Source organism: Oncorhynchus clarkii, chromosome 20 (genome assembly GCF_045791955.1).
Source record: "Oncorhynchus clarkii lewisi isolate Uvic-CL-2024 chromosome 20, UVic_Ocla_1.0, whole genome shotgun sequence".
NCBI classification, from domain to species: Eukaryota; Metazoa; Chordata; class Actinopteri; order Salmoniformes; family Salmonidae; genus Oncorhynchus; species Oncorhynchus clarkii.
This window is the reverse complement of record NC_092166.1, coordinates 76213587-76234054: the sequence shown is the minus strand read 5'-3', so window position 1 is coordinate 76234054 and position 20468 is coordinate 76213587. Positions and strand designations below refer to the sequence as shown.

The window sequence follows — 20468 nt, the reverse complement described above, 5'->3', positions numbered from 1 at the left end:
AAAGTGATCCCGCTAGAGTACAATAGTATAGCATGTGCTGTAATAACATGATACTATAATGTATCCAATGTGTGAGACATGAAATGAAAATTCATGGACATTCTTTTCCATCATTAAAAACCAAGAGGATTCACCATGTGTTGGCAACCAAGACTGATAATACAGTAAATGCCTAGGAATTACATTTACTTGGCATCTTACCTTGAAAGCTTCCAGCTGTTGGTTGATGACATCAGTTTCCATGCCAACTGACCCGTGACCTTCCTCCTTGACCTCAGCCCCGCCCAGTTTGTTGGTGAACTGCTGTAGCTTGGAGTAAAGCTCATCCAGACGGGTGAGTGTGCTCCCCACCTCTTCCCCTCTCCCTTTAGCTCTGTCCATCAGCTTGCCACACTGCTTACTCAGACCATCCAGGTCTCTCTTCAGCCCCAGCAAGTCTGGGGAGGCCTCAGTCTCCAGCATCTTCTTACAGCTGTCCCCTCCCCGAGTCGTGTCGGCCATCAGCTCCTGCAGTTTCTCCACAAAGCCCTTGATACCGCCCTGCTGCTCCTTAAGGGTGATCAGGTCACGGCCCACAGAAGCCATGCTGTCAAGCTCGTCGTCTAGGTCTGCGAAGCGGGTGAACATCTCGCGGATGTTGGTCTGGAACTGCCCGATGCCCTGCAGCTTGCCCTCCAAGGTGGAGCAGGTCTCCCCTACATCCTTGCTGAGGGAGCTGTGCTCTTTCTCCAGGCTGTCGGCCTGCAGTAGGAGGTCGGTCACCCCGTCTGCCTCGGGGACATCAGCCACCAGGCCCTGGGCAAGGCTCTTCAGGTGCTCAACCTGGGTGTTAATTCCATCCAGGCTCTTCTGCTGGGCCTTCATGTTGGTCAGGTTCTTGTTACTGTAGGCCTGGACCCCCAGTGATGTGTGGGCATCTAGCTGCTTCTTAGCCCCTGCCAGCTGGCCCTTGGCCTCATTGTGGGTGTCGTTGAACTCTTTCAGCCTCTGTGAGATCTTCTCCAGAGACTCTCTCTTGTTCTGGACCCCCTCCGTGACCTGGTCCACGCTCTGCCCGATGGCCGCCTGCTCCTCCCTGACGGCCTCCGTGTCTGCGTTGGCCACCTCCAGGAGGCTGTCAGCTGCAGTGTTCAGCTGCTCCACCAGGCCTCTGTGTTTGTCCACATCCTTCTGGATGGCCTTCAGCTGGGAGATGGAGCTCTCCACCTCCGCTGGGTCCACGCTGAGCCTGACACTGCCCTCCCTGACTTCACACTCCTGGACCCAGGACTGGAGCTTCTCAGCGTGCTCGTGATATTTCTGGGCCCTCTGCAGCGCCCCCTGGAGCTTATCCTGGCTCTCAGCCGAGCTCTTCTTCACATCGTCCCAGTTGGAGCGCAGTGTAGCCAGCTGGCCCTGCATCGCCAGCTTCTCTGCCCCGTCAGTGTTCTGGAGGAGGGTCTCTCCCTCCCTGACAATGGTGCTGTATGGTTCCTCGTGTTCACTGAGGGCCTTCTGCAGGGCACTCTGTTCTTTCAGGCTCTGCCGAAGGGTCTCCACCTGGGCCGAGATGGCCTGGGGTTTAGACTGCTCCTGGAGCTTCCCGTTCATCCACCCCTGGAAGTCTTTGGAGGCCTGGTGGAACTGCTGGGAGCTTGCGAATGCGGAGTTCAGTTGCTGGATCCGCTTCCCTAAAGAAGAGCATGTACATTAATGTGATTTAGAGGCAGAGGAAAAAAGCATACATTTATAATTCAGAATGGCAATGCCTCCAACATCATGAAATTCCTTCAATGGCAGTCAAATTTTCAGACATTAAACCACAGATTTATAGCCTAAAGCTTCTCATTAAAGAGAAAGATATATCATATAACAAAATTAAGGCAAATGAAATCAAAGCCCAACCTGCTTTGTCCTCCAACTGTTTGAAAGGCTTGTTGACCCCCTCCAGCTGCCTGTCTAGGCCTGCTTTCAGGTAGTCCTCTGTGACCAGGGCAGAAAGCTCAGAGCAGAGGGTCTCAGCCTCTTTTAGCCTCTTCCTCTCCTCCCTCAGCTGGCCAGAGATGGTGTTAGCCTCCTCCAGCTGCTTCTTCACCACGTCAGGCTGACTGCTAAGGGCCTGCTGGCTGTTGAGCCGGGTCTCCAGTGAGGCGGCGCTCTGGCTCAGGCTCATCAGCAGATCCTGGAACTGGCTTGACTTCCCCACGGCCTGGTCGATGAGGCCGGCTCTCTGGCCCAGCTGCCCAGTCAGGCCCTGCCATTTCTGGGTGACGGCGGCCAGTTGATCCTTCACCACCTTCCCACCAGAGGAGGGGTCCTGCTTGCCTGATGTGCTCAGGATAGCAGCAGCAGCCTCGTGAAGCTGGTCAAACTGTGGCTTACGGCTGTCAAACTCGTTCAGGAGGATCTAGAGGGGAAAGTCAACATGAAATGAATAAAGAGCAAGGCTGGTGTTTAATACTGAACATAATGTGCAAAATGGTCTTAATAGATTTTGATTCATTCTGGCACACCTTAACATTTGGCCAGCCGACAAAAAATCTTTAACATTAGCTTACGTCTGAAGTAAGGGACATTGAACTGTGTGTGGTGGTTATAATTGCAAAGGTAACTAATATGCCCCATAGTGAAGTACCTGGACTTGCTGCTTCTGTGTGTTGAGCATGTTGGGGTCCATGGAGAGGGGCCCCAGGACACTGAGCATCATATCCTTCTCTGAGAGCCACTGGTGGAGCTGCGGCTCAGTGGTCTGGAACACGTCCAGGTTCCTGTTGGACTCCTCCAGACGCTGCTTCCTGTCCTCCACCGACCCGCTCACATCCGCCCAGGCAGTATCTGAAGAACAAACACCGGTCAGCACAAAACACCCCTGCAACTTGAACTTTGCACAGCCCCTACAGATTAGGGTTTAGCTGTAGGAGTGTGCCAAGTCTGTAGGTGAGGGGGAGGCCAGGTAAACTGACAAGGGGGAGCGGATGTGTGGACTGGACTGACACTAGGCAAAGCGCTCTGCATTGATGCAGTAGATATTAACCATATGGAAACAGATAGATGGGATGGTGCATACTGCATACCAGAGGAGGCTGGTAGGAGGAGCTATAGGAGGACAGGCTCATTGTAATGGCTGGAAAGGAATAAATGGAACGGTATCAAACACATCAAACATATGGAAACCACATGTTTTACTCCATTCCATTGATTCCATTCCAGCCATGACAATAAGCCCATCCTCCTATAGCTCCCCCCACCAGCCTCCTCTGCTGCATACCTATCTGTGACAGCATCTGCTTCCATTTAGCTGCTTCAGGAGAGTCTGGGTGTTTCTCAATCAGATGGAGAAGCTTCTCTCTCAGCTTCTGGAGCTGCTCTTGCTTTTGTTTCATGTTTTCCTCAAAGGCCTGAGAAAAAGAGAGATATATCGCTTGACTAAAACCATCATATATTTGACCTATTGGCTCCTCAGGCAATCTGAGATGCAAAGACTAGAGACAAGAGGCGCCTGCCTGAAACATTGGCTTCCCACAGAGCATTTTGCATACCATGAATAAAATGTGGTATTTTATATGATACCACTGGATGGATGGATTAAATCTCTACTGCAATAAAACGGAATGACAACAAGTAGTACACTGTAGAAAGTTTCTGTGCAGACCAGGCCTTGGCTGAATCTACCTTCTGTTGCTCCAGTTGTGTTTTCATGGTGTCTTTCTCTGTGGACGCAGAGTTCCAGGATGCTGCTGTCTTCTTCATATCCTGCAGCCATGTTATCATGGTGTCTGTCTCCTTCTGGGCCTCTGTCACCTCCTGCACCAGGACAGACAGCTCTGTAGCCCGGCCCTTCAGCACTTCTCCCAGACTCTTGTGGCCCTCGTTGATATACGACATGTTTTGCTGTACCACCATCAGCTCTGTGTGTGGTTAGAGGTTAGAGTGTTAGACATTAAACAGGTTGCCTTTTATAACAACAATAACTTGGACAAGGCATTGCTGTAAGTAGTTACAGCACTACTGGAAATGTATACACATCAAAAATGTGTTGGTGAATGTATTGTGTTATATTGTTTTGCAGTGTGATCTAAATACAGATTGAAATGACTTTTTATATTATTGGAGGTATATAGAAAACGTATCGAACTCGTGTTCTTAAAACACTGAAATGCAAAAAGAACATTAAAACGAGACATTTCCAGTAGGGAGAACCAAGGATAAGTACAGTATCCTTCCCAGCTTTGTGGAGGATTTCTAAACGTCCTTTAGATCAAGCCAAGACCTCAAACAGATAATTTCAACCTAACAAGCCATTAAATGTACCTTTGTGATGATGAGTTGATATGTTGTTATGATAATGTACAGGTCTGGAACACTGTATTTATACATTCCTAACACGATATACTGGTAGAGGAAATTTACCTTTATTAGTTAGGTAGGCATGGTTTCCGGGGCCATCACTGTTAGTAACAGCTGGTTGCAAAACAATACAAAGCAAAATATCTTATTTGTTAAGTACAAATGTCAAAAGAAAACTAAACTCTATTGGGGTGTTTAATACATGGAAAATATCATTGTACTGTATGATCAGTGTGGTTACATTTATATCAGGATCATGTTTTGCGCGTACAGATGTTGGATCTTAATTTGAGCCACTCATCAAATCAAATCAATCAGCAGATGTCACAAAGTGCTTATACAGAAACCCAGCCTAACACCCCAAAGAAGAAGCCAGTTTGCTACAGAGGGAAACAATTCTGCAGAAAATGTGAATTACTCTGTGGATTATAATTAATGAACATTTTTGTAGGGGCTGATACATCTTTTTGTAAGGCAAAATTAAGTCTGAAACTTTAAAGTGGGTATTACAAACTTCAGAAGCCCCTTTAAACCTAAAATACAGCATTGCAGGAAAGTTTTCCAGGAACAGAGTGATCAAATTAAGATCCTACATCTGTACAGTGTAGCAAAATGTGTTGCAATCAACAATCTCTCAGTTCCATTGTTTTCTCATTATTGAACACTACCCAAACTGCTCCGAGGGAGTCAAACATTTTGAGAGTACCTGACTTATGCGACATCTTGGTCTTGGCTGGAGATGTGAGAGCACTGATGAGGCTACATAATGCAGATCCTTTGCTATTTATATCTTGGACAGCAGAGCCTTTGGTTGTCCATTCCTCCATTAGAGCCTGAGAAGAGATCAATCAAACCAATAACATAGTTTACACAACGCCATCCAGAATAGGGCTGCAATTTTCATACCTGCATCGAGAGAACACTGAATGAGTATGTCTTGAGTGTTTATTGTGAGAGGCAGGGCCAAACAAAGGACATTTGGAGCGTTGCATCATCGAGACTAAAATGTATTTAATTTTAATCTGTGCTTTTTCTCGTGACACAATATGCCAATGAGCCAATATGCCAATGTGCCAATATGCCAATGTGCCAATATGCCAATGTGTTATTAAGCATCGAGGGATTTGTGTTTTAATCTTTCACGTTTGACCTATTTTGTTATTGTTTGTCACTCTCTTCTTGCCTTTAATAGTTTTTTCAGTGACACACACTGTAACAGTTCAAATCAGATTGGACGTTTTTCCCTGACGACTCCTATGTAAAACACTTCACACCCTTGTATTACTTTGGCATGGAAACTACTGTGAAGTTAGGGAGGACAAAATAGTGATATATCGCTCCGCACTTCTCTGACTCCGTTACAAAACACATTTAGTGCCAAGCCTGTGATTTGAGACGTGAGAACATAAGTTATTTAAACTTTTCTATCAAGGCCATTTGAAGAACAAGTTGCACATTCACCTGGTCTTTTGTAACCTAGCTATGCAGTTGTCCTTCTTTGCACTAAGAACCAGGGTAGAACCAACGATTTATATATACACTAGATAACTGACAGGGGACGCTGCGTGTCTCCATGTTGGCACTCTCCCACATTGTAGAAGATATTTAGGAAGCTATAGAAATGCATTTATTCATGTATTTTATTCTATTACAGACACCTTAATGCATACTTTTAAAATATATTATGTGAGATAAACATCAAAATAAAATAAAAAAGATATGAAACCATTTTCCTTAAAGTAATATTTTGAGATTACTAATATTACTACAACAAAACAATGTTTAAATACAATTAATTTTGTCCTTGAAACATTAATTGACATTTTAGAATTCCTGCTCCTAATGGGGAGTCCCAATAGGGTGGCTTCAAAGCATCTCAATTGCCAATAAATGGCTTCACCAATCCAGGGTTTGTGTACATCATTGGGTAGAACATACCATTTCCATAATGTACATACTGTAAGTGAGGGAGCCTAGCTAATACAAGACTAGTCTGTCTGCTGACTTACATTGACTCTCTGCAGGTCCTTTCCTAGACTCTGCTCACTGCTGGTTGGCTGAACCACAGGGACTTTCTCTGTCGTCTCCTCCAGCCACGTCCTGAGAGCTCCGGCTGCAGCCCTGAAGTCTCCCAGCTGGTCCTGGCAGGAAGACACCTCCTCCTCTCTGTGTCAGGGAAGGGAGAAGACAACCACAGTCACATCACATTAAAGAGACATATCAAACATGCCAAAACAAGACTATCAACAGGCATGAGAAAACAATCATGTGTGTCCTTTGTCAAATGAGAAGTATCCCCACAGTAACCTACACATGAGGACCAGCAGGTAGCTCTGCAACCGTCATCTTCACTTACTTCTCTTTCACAGTGTTTTTGAAGGCATTGAAGGTGTCGGAGAGTTTGTCCATCTTGCTCTGAATCTGGGCCTTGCTTCCCTCTGGACCCATATTGGCCAGTTCCTTTGACAGCATCTGCAGCATTTCCACATCCTTGGCATGTTCGGCCAACTCAGTGTTAGTATCCTACAGAAACATTAAAATAGTTAGAAGATCATTACTGAGCAGTGCGTGGTTGAACATGTGCAATTAAAGGGGCAATCTGCAGTTGTTACATCCATTTTTGGACTTAATGATATGTACCAAGTGATTCTTGAAGAATATAACTTAGAAATGCCTCATGAGCTTAATTCAACTGTCGTACCACATCAGAACTCAAAATATTAGCTTGTTATACTGTAAACAATGTAAATGTAAACAAACACTATATAGCCTCCAAACATGGTTAAAACTATCATTGCGATATCATGGATGGGTATTTTTTGCATCCATAGCCCTGTCTATGGGCTCCCGAGTGGCACAGAGGTGCATCTGAGTGCTAGAGGCATCACTACTTTTACTTAGCCTTTATTTAACTTGCCTAGTAAAATAAAGGTTCAATCAAATCAAATAGAGTGGTTGCATTTCTCCAGCCCCATCCCTCAGTTTTTTACCGAAACTGGGTCTTGGAGTCCACTTTGATATTTATTTCAACTGCTGATTGCCGCTTTAAATGAACATATATCCTTTTAGAAAATATGTTCTGCTGAAAACATGTTCAAAGGATGAAACATTTTTGATGACTAGCTACCTGCATGAGCTGCGAGAGCTCGTTGACGTTTTTCCCTGGTCCACCTGTTTCAGAGAGGGCCTGAGAGCGCTTGAGCACAAACTGCTGCACCTTCTCCGTTGTCTTCTCAAACTCCTCCACCTTGTCCTTCAGCTGCTCCAGCTGGCCCTGCTTGTGTTTGTGCTTGTCACAGGCGTCAGAGAAGCGCTGAGACAGGGCGTCCATTTTGGACTGCAGCAGAGCCGCTGCAGCGGGGTCAGCTGTCTCCACAAACTTCTTAACCTTGGCCTTCATGGCAGAGATGCTGCTCTGGCGACTGGAAATGTCCTGCTCCAGAGCCTGGAGGAGAAACACAATGGATTAATTAGATTTTAGAGCCATTCTAATGCTTTAAAAGTTTTTTATAGTTAAGGTTTCATCATCTGTAGAAGACAATGTAGAGACCACAGGAGGCTGTTGAGGGGAGGATAGCACATAATGACTTGAATGAAGTGATTGGAATGGTATCCAACACAAGGAAACCATGTGTTTGATGTGTCGATACCATTCCATTCATTCCAACCGTTACTATGAGCCATTCCTCCCCAATTAAGGTGCAACTGTGGTAAATACAAATCCAGAATCAACTGTTGAGCAAAAATGCCCAGTTACATTAAGGTGAAGCTATGGTGATAATGATGTTCTGTCTATTTGACTGGCAGAAAACAGTTCTGCAAAGTTAATGTTTACAGTACATACTGCCTCTTTGCTGAGCACATCTCCAATGACTGCTGAGTCCAGAGGGACTTGTCCTTTCTCCTTCACACTCTCCTCTACTCCCTCCATCCAGCTCATCATCTCATCCAGGCCATCCTGGACACTCAGGGAGCGGGTCAGGGTGATCTGAAGCTTCTCATTACGATCACTCACTGACTTAGACAGGTTGTCATACCTCTCCACAATATCATCTAAGAGCAGAGTCAAAAGGCAATGGTTTTGGGTCAATGCTTGGCACTGGTAAAAGTTCATACCACTTTGGAATAACAATTCTTGAATTATGAGCAACTCAAGTCAGGAGTTTCACTGTTCTCTCTGTAAGACCTTCCAGCTAAGGTCATTCACATGGAAGAGATTACTGTATCATAAATATACAGCACATACAAAGAATACTTGAGAGTCGGCCAATAGCAATATGATTAGGAATAAGGTAAACAGACTTAACATTCCAATACTACTATTTCACTCCAACATTTCTGAATTGCTATTTCACGGTGTCAATGATAGTAACCACACATTGGCTGTGGCACTATATTATCAAGTATTTCATTGTAAATATTCACTATATTGTCAAGTATTTCATTATAAACATTTCTCGAAATATCATTGGATGAGAATCCATACTTAGTCTGATCACTTACCTACTGTTTCATGGATATGGTCCTGATTGGTCAACAAGTCCCCCTGGGCGGTGACCAGAGAGTCAGCTGTTTTGCGGAGTGTCTCCACAGCAGTCTGACGACCAGCAGTCTGACCCTGCAGACCCTGACCATGACAAACACAGACACAGAGGATCGATGACAGTCAACATGACAGTCAACATGACAGTCGACATGTGTTACAGACAAGCCATACTGCTCCATATAGATATATAATTTAACTCCAGCTATACTATATCATTACAAAAAATCCTGTAATTATACAGATTTAAAGCTAGGGACAACTATTATGTATAAGCATCTAAAAATGAATTGTGTCATTCAAGCACTCAAATACTGGAACTAAACTACTGCAACTGTACATACAGTTTGCTGCACTGCTTCACACTAAACATAGCATTGTTCTGACATGATTTTGTTACCAAAACCACAAGAGACACTTCTACATTCTTGAGTTTCAGGTGTCTCCAATCTCTCTATATCTCTGAGTCACTGCAATGCAACTCCCTAGAGAGATGTAATGAAACAAGACTCCCTCTCTCATCACTACATGACATACTTTCATTTGCAAGCTAGCTGAGCTGGACTCAATCAGAGTGTACTGCAGGTACATCATCTATTTCAGGATAATAGGCATTCTCTACGCCTCTGTCCAGTCCAACTCCAATCGTGAACCCCCTCACCCTCCACCCCTCCTCAAAGGCATACGCAAGCAAATGTACCCATGGCTAATCTATTCGTGTCTTCGGACTGCTGGGAGGTTTGAATGTGGACCTATAAATAGCAGTGTTGTTTTAAAGTGAGTGGAAACACTGTATATGGAGAGGGGAGTCTGAAGCAGTGTAATGACCTCTAAACCCATTCAGTTCTCAGAGCCATCAGTGAGTAAACTCTGAAAAAAAGCTGTTGTGTAAACAGCTATTCCTCCACTTGCCCTCCACCTCTGAGTCTGTTAGACTGTGGTATGTCATGTGTGTTGATAAAGGTCATACTGATTTGGTGAGTATTTTTAGAGTTTCGTCATGCCTTGGTGTCCTCCAGCTGTTTCTGTAGGGTTTGAGGGTCGGCAGCGATGGCCTCAGACTGCTGCCTTCTGGCGTCTTCCTCTGAGTTGTTGAGCCACTTCAGGAGACCAGCAGCCGAGTCCTCATACTTCTTGTACTTGTCCACCACGTCTCTGAGATTGTTGCCAAGATCATTGCACTGAAATAAATGAGTTGATATGTTGATTGCTATGGTAGTTACTAACTTTGAATGCATGGAGCATTGACCGCCTACTCTCTTATCAGCATCTAAAAAAGCAGGACAACAATTTAGTGTATAATGAAAGCATATAACCTGAATTATTTTTAAGATGCAGGGTTACACAAAATCAACCTTTACTTCTCAATATGAGAGTGAACCAGTGTTGTGAAACAGAACAATAGCTCCTTTGTTTTCATTTTGTTCAAAGAGAAATGCTTCCCCCGTGTGGTGTGAATGGGTAATTACATTCATTTTAAAAAATCCATTCAATCGGCCTGAGACGTGTCTCATTCAGTGTTTGATCTCACCCCTCCTGGTGCTACCAATGTGGTTCAGTGAACAACGTGCATGTGATCATTAACTAGGCTTTAGCTCAGAGGGCTAAAACAGTCTTACTAGTACTGGTATAGATTTTACCTGAGAGTGTAGGGCTTTGAAGCGACCAGCAGCTGAGTCCAGCTTCTCCTTCACAGCAGCACAGGTTGCAGTGGTATCCACCTCCAGCTGGGCATCTTTCCCACCAGCGTCCATGCGTCCGCAGGCCTTCGCCACATCCAACACCTTCTGTCCTGAGATGGTGATGAACCGCAGGTCTCCCTTGTGGGAGATGACGTCCTCAGAGAAGCTCTTCTGTCTCCGGAGCTTCTCTGTGAGGTCGTTGAGAGCTCCAGCAGGGGCTCCCAGCTCCTCCACCTCCCCCTCGGCCTGCTGCAGCCAGCCCTCAAACTCCTCACAGTCTCCCTGGAACTTCTTCAGCTCCTCCTGAACCTGGACCACCTGCTTCATCTGCTGTTCTGCCTGGGTAAGGGAAGAGTCGTACCGTCCTTTCAGCTCCTGGATGTCCCTCTGGAGCTTGTCCTTATCCGTGGGCGACAAGGCATGGGCCTGGTGGTCCAGCAGAGCCTGGGCTGACTGGGTGGCCATGATCAGCTCCTGTTGCTGGGATAAGATCTCCTGGTGACGAGCCTGGAAAGGCGAGAGAGAGTCCATTCAAATTCAAAAACCTTTATTGTCAAAGTTACAGAACATAATACAGAAAATGATCACATGATAAACATCCACACTGAAATTTAACACACAAGACAAAAGATGAATATAAAATATAAAATAAAGTGGAAAAATCGCATTTCAGTACAAAAGTATTTTGTGTGACAATGTGACTTGAAAAGATGAAAGAGAAGGTCAAAGCAGCTATTAGAAAAAGGGACCTGAGTCATGTGTATCCAATGAATTTAAGTGACAACAAGCCACTATGAATCAAGCACCACCAGAGAGAATAGGTTAATTTACCTTGACTCTGTCATACTGCTTTTCCAGGTCCAATTCTGGGTTCTTCCCTGTGGCCTGTCCCTCAGTGTCGTTGTCTGTAGTCTGGAAAGCGTTTCCATTGTTTCCATTGGGGTCATCATCCTCACCCAGAATGTTCTTGGCCGAGGTCTCCGACTGCAACGGCATGTTCCCGTTCTGTATGCCCATATGGTCTGTCTGTTCGCCCCCCATCACTTTCTCATTCCCCATGTTGTTGATCCAGTCCAGCAGACCCTCAATCTTGTTCTTGCTCTCCTCAAGCTGCTCAACCGCAGCCTCCTAAACAGGTAGAATATAGAGAGTTAAAAGATGTTTAAGTTACATGTTTAAATCGATGAGATCTATACATTTTGACATCAATATTTTAAGTAGGCAATCATCATGTCTTCAAGCGGATCCATCTTTTACTGTTAACTACCTACAATAGAAAGTTGAATTGTCACGATTCAGATCCAGACATATGGATAATGTTGAAGTATGCAAAATACAATCTGTTTTCCAACCTTCTCAGTCTCCTGTTTGATAGCAGTGGTCACAGACTTCTCCAGGTCTTTCCTTGACTCCTCGGCCCGTTGGTTGATAAGTTTGACCTTGCTCTTGGCGTCTTCCAGCTTGCTCTCGATGGCAATGATCTGATCTGGGTTCAGCTTAGACCGGTTCTCATCCAGGAACTTCTTGGAGCTACTGATGACCTCATTCAAGGCACTGCCATTGGTCAAGATGTCTTTCTGCAAGGCCTGGACATTTAACATTTAACAAACACAGATGCAGAAAACATAATAAAATACATTTTCATTTATAAATTAGTGAACCCATCAAACAAGATTCAGTATAATAGCAATACATTTGTAAAACAATGTGTATAACTGTTTATACCATGGTATTGTTGAATACTTGTTTCTGATTGGCTTGAAGGGCATTCTAGAACGTGCATTATTTCCCTATAACACACGCTATATTTGCACTGTAGAATTCAATGGCTATGGTTCATTCGTACATGTTCTATGTTTGAGCTGCTTTTGAAATGATTGGCATTGTTGAATTCGATTTTCATAACGGCAAGCTAGGGCTGATAGTCTTGTGAAACATTTTGTGAAACATCACAGCACAGTAGAAAAATATATGGCAAATAGATATCAAAACTGGATGGTATTCACCGATAGATGTGAGGGGTTGAGTGGAGCTGAATGTTGGGACTAAAAACAAACAAAAGATAACTATTGTAAAATATACTGTGTCCGTAAAATGTACAGTACCAGTCAAACAGTTGGACACACCTACTCATTCAATGATTTTTCTTTATTTGTTCTATTTTCTACATTGAAAGCTATGAAATAACACATGGAATCATGTAGTAACCAAAAAAAGTGTTCAACAAATCAAAATGTATTTTAGATGATAGATTCTTCAAAGTAGCCCACCTTTGCCTTGATGACAGTTCAAATCAAATGTTATAGGTCACATACACATGGTATCAGATGTTAATACGAGTGTAGCGAACGGCTTGTGCTTCTAGTTCCAACAATGCAGTAATATCTAACAAGTCGTCTAACAAATTCACAACAACTACCTTATACACATAAATGTAAAGGGACGAATAAGAATATGTACATATAAATATATGGATGAGCGATGGCTGTGCAGCATAGGCAAGATGCAGTAGATGGTATAGAATACAGTATATATACATATGAGATGAGTAATATATTATGTAAACATTATTAAAGTGGCGTTATTTAAAGTGACTAGTGATACCTTTATTAAGTCCATTTATTTAAGTGCCAGAGATTTGAGTCTGTATGTTGGCAGCAGCCTCTCTATGTTAGTGACGGCTGTTTAACAGTCTGATGGCCTTGAGGTAGAAGCTGTTTTCGAGTCTCTCGGTCCCTGCTTTGATGCACCTGTACTGACCTTGCCTTCTGGATGATAGTGGGGTGAACAGACTTGGGTGGTTGTTGTCCTTGATGATCTTTCTGGCCTTCCTGTGACATTGGGTGCTGTAGGTGTCCTGGAGGGAAGGTAGTTTGCCCCTGGTGATGCATCGTGCAGACCGCACTACCCTCTGGAGAGCCTTGCGGTTGAGGGGTTGCAGTTGCCGTACCAGGCAGTGATATCGACCGACAGGATGCTCTCGATTGTGCATCTGTAAAAGTTTCACCTGAAATACTTTTCCAGTCTTGAAGGAGTTCCTACATATGCTGAACACTTTTTGCCAGCTTTTCCTTTACTCTGCGGTCCAACTCATCCCAAACCATCTCAATAGGGTTGAGGTCAGGTGATTGTGGAGGCCAGGTCATCTGATGCAGCACTTCATCACTCTCCTTCTTGGTCAAATAACCTTTACACTTACTGTTGTAGCCATATAGCCCTTACAGCCTGGAGGTGTGTTGGGTCATTGTCCTTTTAAAAAACACATGATCTTCCTGTGGTTCATTGCCCCTAAGCTCAATTATATTCATTAATAACTTTAGTGAAGTGGGCAAACCTTTGTGATTTACAGCACCCTACTAGCGTGGAGGGACTGTAAGAAATACCTGGGCATTTCCTCCCAAATATGTTCTCACTCGCCTATAGTAGGCAGCCCAGACTTGCCAAAAGCCCTGAGGGATGCCAACTTTTCAGACCTATTTCATCAGAAAACCACTACACTGAAATCCTTTCAAGAGCTGTAAGAAATACCTGGGCATTTCCTCCCAAATATGTTCTCACTCGCCTATAGTAGGCAGCCCAGACTTGCCAAAAGCCCTGAGTGATGCCAACTTTTCAGACCTATTTCATCAGAAAACAACTACACTGAAATCCTTTCAAGAGCTCTGCAGTGAATTCAATGTGCCAAGATCCCATTTAAAAAAATATATATCTTCAAATTAGACATGTAATTTCCTCATTTACTTCCAAGAGGAGGTTTAGAACTCAGTTGAATTAAGTTGAAACCCTTCTTGACACAGCACAATCCCTTAATGGCAAAATATCTTACATCTATAGACGAATGAAAGAATCTAATTACACATTTTTGTACACATTTTATTACACTCCTTTGAGACTCCATAGAATGAAAACAGACATGTCTCCCAACTGTAAAAGATGTACCTCTGAAAGTGGAACCTATATGCATGTATTTTGGAGCTGTAGAGAGATTGCCAGATTCTATACATACTGCTGCACAGAAAATACTAGATGTACAGTTTGATATGACCCCGTGTATCTATCTTCTTAATGCCCAGCAGGACTTTGTTCTTGATCCTGATAGAGAAAATGTTTTTATGACTATCTTTGCTAAGAAATGTATTCTTCTATTGTGGGCCTCTAATACCTCTCCTACATTTAAAATGTGGATTGACCAGATTGTTGACTTTCTCCCTCTTGAAAAGCTCACTTATGACCTCCACAAGAGACAGCCCAAGTTTGATAGACTCTGGTCTCCACTAGTCAACTATATTTCAAATTGGACAGAGTGAATGGGGAGATACATTGTGTAAGGTGCTGTAAAATCTAAAAACTAATTATTTGCTTGTCGTCTCAGCGAAGGCTAGAAATAGCTAATAACAACCATGATAGTGCTACTGCAATGTTTCATTTTTAATTGTTCTTTGTGCGTATGTGTATGTGTATGTACATGTACGTATGTGTGTGTGTATGTATATACACTATGTGTATGTAAATATATGTATATGTGTGTATAAAAATAACATTTTTTTTTTTTTTTTTTTTTTTTTTTAAGCCTGTCACATCTGTGAATGTGGAATGTGTTGTGTTGGTTGATTTGAAAAACAAGAAAACTTAATAAAACTTTAAATTGAAAAAATAAACAAATGATAGTCCCACTAAGCGCAAACCAGATGGGATGGTATATCGCTGCAAAATGCTGTGGTAGCCATGCTGGTTTAGTGCGCCTTGAATTCTAAAAAAATCACAGTCACCAGCAAAGCACCCCCACACCATCACATCTCCTCCTCCATGCTTCACGGTGGGAACCACACATGTGGAGATCATCCGTTCACCTACACCACGTCTCACAAAGACACGGTGGTTGGAACCAAAAATCTCACATTTGGACTCATCAGACCAAAGAACAGATTTACAGCGGTCTTTCTTGGCCCAAGCAAGTCTCTCCTTTTTATTGGTGTCCTTTAGTAGTGGTTTCTTTGCAGCAATTCGACCATGAAGGCCTGATTCATGCAGTCTCCTCTGAACAGTTGACGTTGAGATGTGTCTGTTACTTGAACTCTGTGAAGCATTTATTTGGGCTGCAATTTCTGAGGTTGGTAACTCTAATGAACTAATCCTCTACAGCAGAGGAGAACCAGCAAGCGTGAGAGCCAGTTTCATAATAGCGCTTGCTGGTTTTTGCGACTGAACTTAAAGAAACTTTCAAAGTTCTTGAAATTTCTCTGATTATTTGAGCTGTTATTGCCATAATTTAGACTTGGTCTTTTACCAAAGGGTTGGTATACCTTCTGTATACCAACCCTACCTTGTCACAACACAACTGATTGGCTCAAAATAATTAAGAAGGAAAGAAATTCCACAAATTAACTTTTAACAAGGCACACTTGTTAATTGAAATGCATTCCAAGTGACTATCTCATGTAGCTGGTTGAGAGAATGCCAAGAGTGTGCAAAGCTGTCATCAATGCAAAGGGTGGCTATTTTGAAGAATCTCAAATATAAAATATATTTTGTTTTGTTTAACACTTTTTTGGTTACTACATGATTCCATATGTGTTATTTCATTGTTTTGATGCCTTCACTATTATTCTACAATGTAGAAAATAGTACAAATAAAGAAAAACTGTAATGAGTAGGTGTATCCAAACCTTTGACTGGTAGTGTATATATATATATATATATATATATATATATATATATATATATATATTCCCATTCCCAGTGGCCATGGTAAAAAATGGATTATCAACTCGGGGCTCTATGCGTTCTTTAGAAAATAATGCACCTCCGTGGAAGGTCCGTTCCACTCAGCTAGCGCGTCGTGGAACACACCTTCCACATTGTTCATTATTTTCCATAGAACGCATAGCCCCTCGACTTCGTCTCGGTCCTAACAACACCGTGCCAATATATCCTCCAAACACCGGCTTCTCTGGCATTATCACTTAAGTATACGATAAAAAAAGAAAAAAGACTGTAGCCGTACACTCTGAAGCTCAGATGCAATTGATTGACTAGTTAACCAGCATGTTTTACTGAACCTGATGCTCTTGCTGCACATGCTGCAGGTCTTCCACACTCGCTGCACCCTTGGTCTGCTGCTGATGGCCTATCAGACGGTTCTCTGTATTGGTCAGGTTGTCACACAGCTCCTGCAGCTTGTCTGAGAACACCTTCTGTTTCTCCTCCATGTACTGCACATATCAGAGATCAATGTTACTATGTTACACTCCACCCAACAGGTCTCAGTTTACACTACATGTTACGTACTAATCATACCGGACATTTATAGAAAGTCAACCCACTAGGACAATGGTCTGAGTATGCTGTAAACATGCTAGCCACACAACAAGCCAGAATTCTGACTTGGTAAAGAAGGAGGACGGGTCCAGTAGACAGCAATAGGACATTCACAAGTGTGTTAGTGCTGACTGAGGTTGGTGGGGCAAAACGCCCCCCAGTGAAGATGCATTTTGAGTTTATCATCTGGTGTTTAGAGTTCAAAGGTGTCTTGAAGCCTGTGAAACATGAACACGACCAGGAGAAAGGTTAGCGTTTGGCAGTGGTCAAGCAGTGATCTTTGTGTAGTTAAAAGACAAATGCAATAGAGTCATTTCTAATTAAAACACATTCAAAGCACATCATTCTAAATCTTACTTAATGAATTCTAGTGCCATACAATATTATGTTATAGATATTCAGATATATAGATATTCAAAAATATATAGAAATACAATAATTAGTTTATATATCCATAAAATACATAAACAACCACACTTCACTCTCATGCTCACCTCACTTCATAGTTTTCTCAACAAACTGAAAGCGACTCTTTCCAAGGTGCAATGGCCCTAATTGTAAAATAGTCTTTTGGGTCCAAACCTTCTGCTGACTCTCGTCCTCTCTGATCTCCAGATGACGTTCCAGGGTGCGTCTCTGTTTGGCCACCCTCTCCATCTGTTCCTTAAACGCCCTCTGGGTGGCGCTGAGAGATTTGAGGAGGTGCCTGCTCTGGGTTGGACTCAGGAACTGAGCATGCTCTGAGATAAAGTACTGGATGTCGAACGCAGTGTCCTCCAGATGTCTGTGGGTCCCTGACAGATTAGTCTCCATGCCCTAGAAACACAGACAGAGGAGGTCATGGATGTGGAAGGAATCAATCAACACAACTCATTGGATGTTTAAATGTAATGCATACATGCAATGTCTATTACAATATATTGTGCCGTTCAAGGGAAAAACAACAAACTTTTATTTATTTTCATCCATATAACCTTCAAATACTGTGTTTGACAACTCTAGGTGAATAAGGAACATGGAGAATAAGGTATTAAAATATACCTTGTTCTTTTGGATCATGTCTTTCACTGTGTCCACGTCAGATGTGTTCAGGATGTCGAGGTTGCAGGCCATCTCAGAGTTGTCATGAATACAGCCTGATAGTCCTTCAAGGGTACTGAGGAGATCCTGGTATGTTGACTTCAACTGGGCCTGAAAAACACAATGAAGACTCACTGTATTTACGCCGTATTTACTGCAGTTCAGTAACACAACTTCCTACAGATGTAGGATCTTAATTTGATCACCCTGTTGTAGGAGAACTTTCCTGCAATGCAGGAAATTTAAAACTTGTAGTATATTTGAGGTTTACAAAGGCTTCTGGTCGAAAAATGTATCAACCACCTCAAAAATATCCATGAACTATAATCTACAAAATAATTCACATTTCCTGTTGCTGCATGATTATTTTCCTGCTGTGGCAAACTGGCTCAAACTAAGATCCTACATGTGTATATCCAAACAATGAGAAACAAACACTGACCTTTCCTGTATCAATAGCCTGCCTTAGAACATAATTATTTTCTGCAGACATCTGGCAAACGTCTGCAAAAACTGGCTGCAACTCTCGAAAGGCTGAAGCCAGATCTTGGTGGATATGCGTGGGAACAAGCTCACTGGCAGACTTTAACAGCTGCTTGGTTATGTCCAGATCTCTGGTCAGAAAGCCAGCCAGTGTAGAGAGATGTGCTTCCAACGACTAGAAACAGAGTGAATTTAGTGGGTGAATATTGAGACAGATGCTCAATGCAAGGAGGAGAAACTTAGAAACAGAAATAAAGTGAGAAATTGAAGTGGCTAGAAAGTACCCGTAGGTTGCATATTCTTTCACTGAGGGAGAGGTCTGATTGTGTATTCAAGCATACAGCTGAAGTCAGAAGTTTACATACACCTTAGCCAACTACATTCAAACACAGGTTTTCAAAATTCCTGACATTTAACCCTAGTAAAAATGTCCTGTCTTAGATCAGTTAGGATCACCACTTTATTTAAAAAATGTCAAATGTCAGAATAATAGTAGAGAGAATGATTTATTTCAGCTTTTATTTCTTTCATCACATTCCTAGTGGGTGAAAAGTTCACACACATTCAATTAGTATTTGGTAGCATTGCCTTTAAATTCTTTAACTTGGGTCGAACGTTTCAGGTAGCCTTCCACAAGCTTCCCACAATAAGTTGGGTGAATTTTGGCCAATTCCTCCTGACAGAGCTGGTGTAACTGAGTCAGGTTTGTAGGCCTCCTTGCTCAAACACACTTTTTCAGTTCTGCCCACACATTTTCTATAGGATTGAGGTCAGGTCTTTGTGATGGCCACCCCCGTGCCACCCCCGTGCTACACGGTTGGGATGGTGTTCTTCGGCTTGCAAGCCTCCCCTTTTTCCTCCAAACATAACAATGATCATTATGGCCAAACAGACCTATTTTTGTTTCATCAGACCAGAGGACATTTCTCCAGAAAGTATGATCTTTGTCTCCATGTGCAGTTACCAACCGTAGTCTGTTTTTTTATGGTGGTTTTGGAGCAGTGGCTTCTTTTGTGCTGACCGGCCTTTCAGGTTATGTCGATATTTGACTCGTTTTACTGTGGATATAGATACTTTTGTACCTGATTCCTCCAGAATCTTCACAAGGTCCTTTGCTGTTGTTCTGGGATTGATCTGCACTTTTCACACCAAAGTACGTTCATCTCTAGGAGACAGAATGCATCTCCTTCCTGAGCGGTATGATGGCTGTGTGGTCTCATGGTGTTTATACTTGCGTACTATTGTTTGTTACAGATGAACATGGTACCTTCAGGTGTTTGGAAATTGCTCCCAAGAATGAACCAGACTTGTGGAGGTCCACAATTATTTTTCTGGGGTCTTGGCTGATTTCTTTTCATTTTCCCATGATGTCAAGCAAAGAGGCACTGAGTTTGAAGGTAGGCCTTGAAATACGTCTACAGGTACACCTCCAATTTACTCAAATGATGTCAATTAGACTATCAGAAGCTACTAAAGTCATGACATCATTTTCTGGAATTTTCCAAGCTGTTTAAAGGCACAGTCAACTTAATGTATGTAAACTTCTGACCCACTGGAATTGTGATACAGTGAATTATAAGTGAAATAATCTGTCTGTAAACAATTGTTGGAAAAATTGCACAAAGTAGATCCTAACCGACTTGCCAAAACTATAGTTTGTTGACAAGAAATGTGTGGAGTGGTTGAAAAACATGTTTTAGTGACTCCAACCTAAGTGTATGTAAACTTACGACTTGAACTTTATGTATAGTATTTTTGCTAAACTTTTATTACATTGTGTATGTGATAACAAACCTGAGATTCATCCAGATGACTGTGTAGCTCCTCCATATTGTTACTCAGAGAGCCCTGCTGGGATGACAGGACATTCATGATCTCCTCTAGAACATCTGCATGATCCTGAAGTCTGCCCACACACTCCAGATAATCCTGGGTGGAGTACTGTTGCTGGAAATACATAATATTCATGAATAATACATAATCAATACATAATATGTCATATAAATTAAGAATAGTTATTTTCTAGGCATTTATAT

At 42.7% G+C, this 20468-nt stretch overlaps 1 protein-coding gene across 1 annotated transcript in view; it reads right to left on the bottom strand.

The window, feature by feature from the left end:
* Nucleotides 1–20468, bottom strand: part of LOC139376916 (dystonin) — a 195659-nt gene that overhangs the window by 44956 nt on the left and 130235 nt on the right. Inside the window, exons 38-58 of the mRNA XM_071119911.1 lie at nt 20227–20379; nt 18392–18607; nt 17911–18060; nt 17452–17685; nt 16611–16763; nt 11904–12137; nt 11383–11679; nt 10510–11058; nt 9874–10050; nt 8830–8953; nt 8171–8379; nt 7454–7771; nt 6683–6849; nt 6336–6492; nt 5033–5159; nt 4390–4440; nt 3652–3887; nt 3248–3377; nt 2615–2814; nt 1885–2386; nt 202–1670 (exon numbers count right to left, since the gene is read on the bottom strand). Of these exons, the coding sequence (XP_070976012.1) occupies nt 202–1670; nt 1885–2386; nt 2615–2814; nt 3248–3377; nt 3652–3887; nt 4390–4440; nt 5033–5159; nt 6336–6492; nt 6683–6849; nt 7454–7771; nt 8171–8379; nt 8830–8953; nt 9874–10050; nt 10510–11058; nt 11383–11679; nt 11904–12137; nt 16611–16763; nt 17452–17685; nt 17911–18060; nt 18392–18607; nt 20227–20379 (5853 nt within the window). The remainder of the gene's footprint in view (nt 1–201; nt 1671–1884; nt 2387–2614; nt 2815–3247; nt 3378–3651; nt 3888–4389; nt 4441–5032; nt 5160–6335; nt 6493–6682; nt 6850–7453; nt 7772–8170; nt 8380–8829; nt 8954–9873; nt 10051–10509; nt 11059–11382; nt 11680–11903; nt 12138–16610; nt 16764–17451; nt 17686–17910; nt 18061–18391; nt 18608–20226; nt 20380–20468) is intronic.